The 6,270-nt window shown below is 45.3% G+C and overlaps 1 protein-coding gene across 1 annotated transcript in view; it reads left to right on the top strand.

Moving 5' to 3' along the window:
* The window catches only part of PRKAG2 (protein kinase, AMP-activated, gamma 2 non-catalytic subunit), a 320,828-nt gene that overhangs the window by 243,637 nt on the left and 70,921 nt on the right, over positions 1-6,270 (top strand). The window contains exon 5 of the mRNA XM_011941517.1: positions 4,088-4,121. Coding sequence (XP_011796907.1) covers positions 4,088-4,121 — 34 coding nt within the window. The remainder of the gene's footprint in view (positions 1-4,087; positions 4,122-6,270) is intronic.

Genomic DNA, 6,270 nt, shown 5'->3' with positions numbered 1-6,270 from the left:
TCCGCGGAGGGGACGCGAGCCGGGCTCCCAGAGCGCAGCCCGCAGCCCGGCATCCTCACGGATGGGCGGCCCTTTTGTCCTTACTCGCAGAACTCGAATTAGAGCAAGGTGTCAGGGAGCGCTAATTGTTTGTGCTTGTCACCATGCATTCGGAGGCAACTCCGAATCATACCCACAGTCCAGACCCTTAATCGTAGACTGGTGCCCTTATCTGTGCCTGTGAAGATACCACCGGCAGGGTGTGTCTTCTTTTTTAATGGGGAAAGTTAAATAGGAAAACCTGAAGAGGCTTATTGAATCGGTGTTGAGTTCAGGCGACCCTCTCACTCCGTCATTTCTGTCGCCTCTCCTCTCCGTTGTTTTTTTCCCTCTCCTGTCTTCTTGTGTCTTACAGGTAAATAACTTGGATCTTATTTTGAGGCTGTCAACATTTGAAAGGCACGAGGTCATTCTTTGGCAAAATTAATATTTAAAATGGAATGTGTTGAGCTTTCACCAGGATCTTATTTTGAAGCTGTTAACATTTGAAGGGGATGAGCTTGCTCTTATGCAAAATTAATATGTAAAATGAAATATGATGAGCTCAAAGTCGGGAAAGAACTTTATATAAGATGCTTGACAATTCGAGGACTTGAAAAGGCCTTCTTCACACTATCTTGTGTGCTTCCATTATTTATTTAGCAACTTCTCTTTTTTCCGGGAGTATGGATAGAATAAAGCTCTCAAAACAAAGAATGTGCCATGTGGATGCTGTCCCTTGTGCCAACTTTACTTTAATACCTCTGTTCATTCACAGTCAGGCAATTACTTAAATAAGCCTGCACAGCCAGCATGGACGTGTTAACCCAATAGAAATAGCCGGGTGCCTGTTATCTTTTACATTCACTGCAGCATTTCACAAACATGTTAGCTGGAAGAGAATACATTCATAGTCATTGTCATTAAAAGTGTTTGTCCATATTTATTGGTAACAAATGATGCATTTCAGAATTTTACTGGACTTAATTTGCATTTCATCCTACAGAAAAATAATCCAGGGTCTTCATTCGAACCCATCTCACTATTCCTCAGTTTTATTATATTGCAGGCCAAATCTTGGCCACTGTCCACAGGGTAGAATGGTGTGCCCGTTCCATGAGACTTTGAATGTCTAAAGCACCAGGGTTTTGTCTCTTGTGTTAGTAAGAATGACAGTCTTTTACATTTACAATTTTTGCATGTGAACAGGGAGGCAAGAAGAGACTAGAGAGCAGCTTCTGTTCGAGAGGAACCTCTACTACTTATTTAGCTGTGTGACCTTGGACAAGTTACTTAACCTCTCTCTGTGCCTTGATTTTCTCATATCTAAAATAGAGCTGATATCAGGGTTTTGAGAATTAAATGAGACAGTCCGTATCATGGCATTTAAAAACAGTGTAAACCCATAGTGCGTACTTCATAAATGTTAGTTACTATTATTGCTTAAGTGCCATTAAGCTTGTACTGAATTCATGAGCTTTTTAAGACTTTTAGTAATGAATCTCAACACAAGAGATTTTTCTCAACACAGATTTGGTGTCCTGTCCCTTTTCTTCTTCTTACTTGAGATTTATTAATTTAATTATGCATTTCTCTAAGCAGATATATACTCTTTTTTTTTCTTTTGCATTGTGTCTGCTAATGTAATGAATGTAAAGTATTAAACCTAAGCATCTAAGAAAGGAATTTCCCCTCTTCACCCATCTATTTTTATCTGTATTGCTGTCTGTCATTCCTTTGAAGCACACTGAATCCCACGAATAACCCTGTCAAACTTTTCTAGATTCTTAAGGAGGCAGAATGTTAAACAGTGACTTCGAGGCTGAGCTGAGCTGGAAGAAAGAACAGTGTTGGCGTGGTAGTCCAAATGCCGCTTTGTTTCTTTTGAACTTTAAATTGCTTATTCATCCAAAATACAGGAAAATTGAGTATCAAGCAGAATCTCACACTTATTTAGCAGGGACAAAAGTCCCAACAGTAAGATACTACACCTCTAAATATCCTACATAATAGAGAGCCCTTGATGAGATCCTCATTTCATGTTTCAGCATCCGTCATACCCCATTAATGTCTTCATGTATGCATTGATGTCCGGAGGCATTGCTTCAACCAAGATATATTCCCTGTACGCGGAAACACATGATTATTCATATTTTCGTTACCAAGATTTTTCTGTTTCCTAATAAGTTATAACTGGTACTGTATTTGTTAGAAACATCTTGGAAGCACTGGTGAGGTTAGGAAGAAAGATTGAGTTCTATGCTACCTAGTTGGGTCGTCTTTGGCCTGGGTTATGACAGGAGCTGCCATCCCTTTTCTGCTGTCAACTCTTCTTACCACAAGAGGGACGTTGTAAGTAAGGGTGAGTTTGATGACCTCACGGCTCTATGGGAAAGTCTTGACCAAGTTCCTCTGTCTGTATATCCGTTAAGTGCAGACTTCTCTTACTCCGCAGGCTCCGTGCCCCTCCCTCTCTGTGCATAAGAATAGCCAGAGATCTTTTTAAAAGGCCGATTCCAGTTCTCTAGGTCTGGGGTGGGCCATGCCTAACACAGGGGCTGCTGCTGCTGCCAGTTCACAGACCCCTCTTGGAATAACAGGACATGGGCTGGCCAACTTTTTCTGTAAAGGGCCAGATAGTAAATATTTTAGCCTTTGCGGGTGTTATGGTCTCAGTTTCTGTCGCAACCACTCAATTTACCCTTGTAGCAAAAAAGCAGAAAGCAGCTAACACAATCCAATGGGCGGGGCTGGGCTCCAGTAAAACTTCTTTACCAAAATCCAGATTTGGCCCTCATAGTGTGCCAGCCCCCTGCTCTGTGTTTCCCTCACTGTGTCTGTGCCTTAGGAGGTGGCACGTGATTAGGGCTGCATGCTCTCCGTGCCACACCGATCTTAGTAAGACTTTAGGGCACAGCTCAAGTCTTATCTGGTCTCCGAGGCCTTCCCTGAATAACCTCTGTACTTCTCTGGCGTTCACCTTTCTCTCCCCCGTGCCTACTGCTGCAGCTGGCACATAGCAAGTTCTCAGCAGTGCTTCGGATCTCAATGATTTCATTAAGTGTTTGTAGTTACTTTGTGGGGATATTGGGGGAGGAAATGGTTCTGTGTATGAGAAGCCTTGCCCATAGCAATCCCCCCCCCTTTTTTTTTGCTCCCTCCCTCCCTCAGGGTCTCACTCTTACCTGGGGTGAAGTACAGTGATGCTATCTCAGTTCACTGCAGCCTCAACCTCCTGGGTTCAAGTAGTGCTTCCGCCTCCCAAGTAGCTGAGACTTCAGGCTCATGCCACCATGCCTGGCTAATTTTTGTACTTTAGTAGAGATGGGGTTTCACTATGATGGCCAAGCTGGTCTCAAACTCCTGGGCTCAACTGATTTGGCCGCTGCAGCCTCCCAAACTACTGGGACCTACAGGCATGAGCCATGGTGCCCAGCCAGCAATCCCTTTCTGTGTTTGCTTTTTATATTGTGATTGTTACACCGACCACATCTTTGCTGTGTTTGTGTTTATCTGTATTAACTGCCTTGAACTAACTTACTGGCCAGGACCAAGCACAGAGTACTTTGTAAGCACCTAAACACAACTCACGAATGCTTTTTGAGGTAGATAATTATTCAGCAGTTTTATCCATGATTAATAAACCTGCTCTACTCTGGCACCACTTCACGAAGTCTGCAGCCTCTTTAGAGCTGTCTGCATTCTTTCCCAGCTGCCGTAGGAGTTGGGCTATTTCAAGTTTTTGATAACTTGCTGTGGCGGTTTTACCTGCTTCTTAGCAGAGTGTGTCTTACCAGACTGACTGTCTCTCTTCTTCCTCTTCATTTGCCACTTATTTCATCCCAGTTCAGCCATTCTGTCCTATTCCTCCTCACATGCAAAGATTTCCAAAGTAGAATCCAGGCTGGGCGTGGTGGCTTACCATTGTAATCCCAGCAGTTTGGGAGACAGAGGCAGGAAGATTGCTTAAGGCCAGGAGTTCAAGACCAGCCTGGGCAACATGAGATCCCGTCTCTATAAAAAATTTTAAAAATTAGCTAGGCGTGGTGGTGCACACCTGGGGTTCCAGCTACTCGGGAGGCTGAGGTGGGAGGATCACCCGAGTGCTTATGGTTGCACCACTGTACTTCAGCCTGGAGTAATTTCGTGTCTCAAACAACAACAACAATGAAGTAGAATCCTTTTTCCAGAACTTGCCTCAATCTTGCCTTCTTTTTTTTTTTTTTGACACAGTCTCGCTGTGTTGCCCAGGCTGGAGTACAGTGGTACAATCTTGATTCACTGCAACCTCCACCTCTCAGGCTAAAGTAATTCTCATGCCTCAGCCTCCTGAGTAGCTAGGATTACAAGCATGTGCCACCATGCCTGACTAAGTTTTGTATTTTTAGTAGAGATGGGGTTTCACCACGGTGCCCAGGCTGGTCTTGAACTCCTGGCCTCAAGTGATCTGCCTGCCTCAGCCTCCCAAAGTGCTGGGATTATAGAGGTGTGCCACTGCACCCAGCCAATCTTGCTTGTTTCTAGCAAAACTGGTCAACCTCACCTATAGTGATCAAAATAGGTAACAGTAGGGGCCACGTTTCGTAGGAGGGAAAGGAAGCGTTGTTTTTCAGTGAGGCGTCTCGGGATTCAGGCCCAGATCTGTGATGAAGTGCCTGTATTTCCTCGGACAACCAGTGAGGTCTTGGGGCTTTGTTCTGTTGTTGCTGCTGTCATTAAGAGCTTTCTCTGTAAACCCAGGGGGCCGGCACTCGCTGATCTTTTGCTTTTCTCTCTAGCTCCAAAATCAGACCTCAAAGTAACCAATAATCACTCTTTATAAATAAGCAAAACAAAAATGTGTGTTCATTCAAAACTCATTCACTCTCAACTGGAGTGCATAACACCCTGAGTAAGCGAAGATCGGTTCTTGTTGGGAGACAAAAACATTGCAGCTGTTACAGTGGGTTTTGGCCACCCGAAGGGCCACGGTACGTGAATAAACACCCTGTATATCTGTGCTATTAAAATGTCGTGGGGGTAGGACAGTTAGGGAGAGAATGTATAAAAAAGACTCGGGGCGGGGAGCATAGTGAAAACAAGGCTTAGAAGCTGCTGGAACTTGCTTAAGGGAGAATTGCATGTCTGTATTTGTGGTCATCTATTGAATTATTCCCTTGTCTCTTGGCTCGCACAGCCAAGAGTCAACTTGCAAGTTTCTTGACTCTGCTGCAGGGCACTGACCTCTGCTGGTGGAGATACCAAAGTGGCAGGTGTGTGGGCTCAGCCTGGTACTTGCTGATCATTACTTATGACACGAGAAGGCTCAGTTGATTATCTGCTTTCCAAACTACCCTTCCCTGCTGAGTTCACACACTCTTCGTAGATAAGAGACTTATTGTTTCTGGATTATGAGTAGTTACAATTGTATGACATCCCTGTAATTAAAGTTGTTCCTCTGGAGCTGGCCCCGTATGTAACATTCCGTAGGGTCTAGGTACACATTTCAGTATCTCTGAAGTCAGGATGTGACTTCACATTTGGTGGTGTCTCCAACTTGGTGAGGTAGGGCAGTTGTCTTGGAGTAGATAGAGGTTTTGTCACCAGAAGATCCCTGACTAGTTTAAGCAGAGGACAATGCTGGGAGGATTCGGGGGTATCTGTAAGTGGGACTCGTCACCAGGCTTCGCAGGTAACTGGAACCAGCTGGAAAGTCATCAGGGCCCAGGGCATTGAGCACCTCTGGCCATTGCTTTAGGGCCACAAAACCTCCCATCTCAGAACTTTCTGCTTCCTGGTGGATGTGTTGAAGAATGGCCTCTTGCCCCTACTGCTGTTCAGCTCCGACCCCACAGCCAGCTGAGCTGAGTCCTTACCCATGCTTCGGACCCCTGTGATATAACTCACATCCCATGTGATTCCCTTTCTTCCTGCAGCGCTGGGTATGGACCTCTCGCTGTCCTGTCCAAGGCCCGCATCTCATCTTGTGCCCTCACCCTGGAGGTTGTGCTCTCCTTCGGGGCTCAGATTCCCCTGACACTGATCTTTCTGTGCCCATCTCCTTCCCTCCCCTTCCTTCTTCGGTTTGTTTTCTTTCTTTTTAACCAGGCTGATTCCATAAATGCCCACATCGTCCCAGCTGTTCTAACAGGAAAGCTGTTTGACTCCAGGTCCAAGAGAACAGCTCCTTGCTGCTGCTCCTGGCTTGTTCACCTCTCTCCCTCACTCCCAGCCAGTGTCATCTTCCTATGAACCATTCTAGCAGCCGAGCTC

This window comes from Colobus angolensis, unplaced genomic scaffold (genome assembly GCF_000951035.1).
Source record: "Colobus angolensis palliatus isolate OR3802 unplaced genomic scaffold, Cang.pa_1.0 Scaffold2, whole genome shotgun sequence".
NCBI classification, from domain to species: domain Eukaryota; kingdom Metazoa; phylum Chordata; class Mammalia; order Primates; family Cercopithecidae; genus Colobus; species Colobus angolensis.
This window is presented reverse-complemented; position numbering and strand designations above follow the sequence as displayed.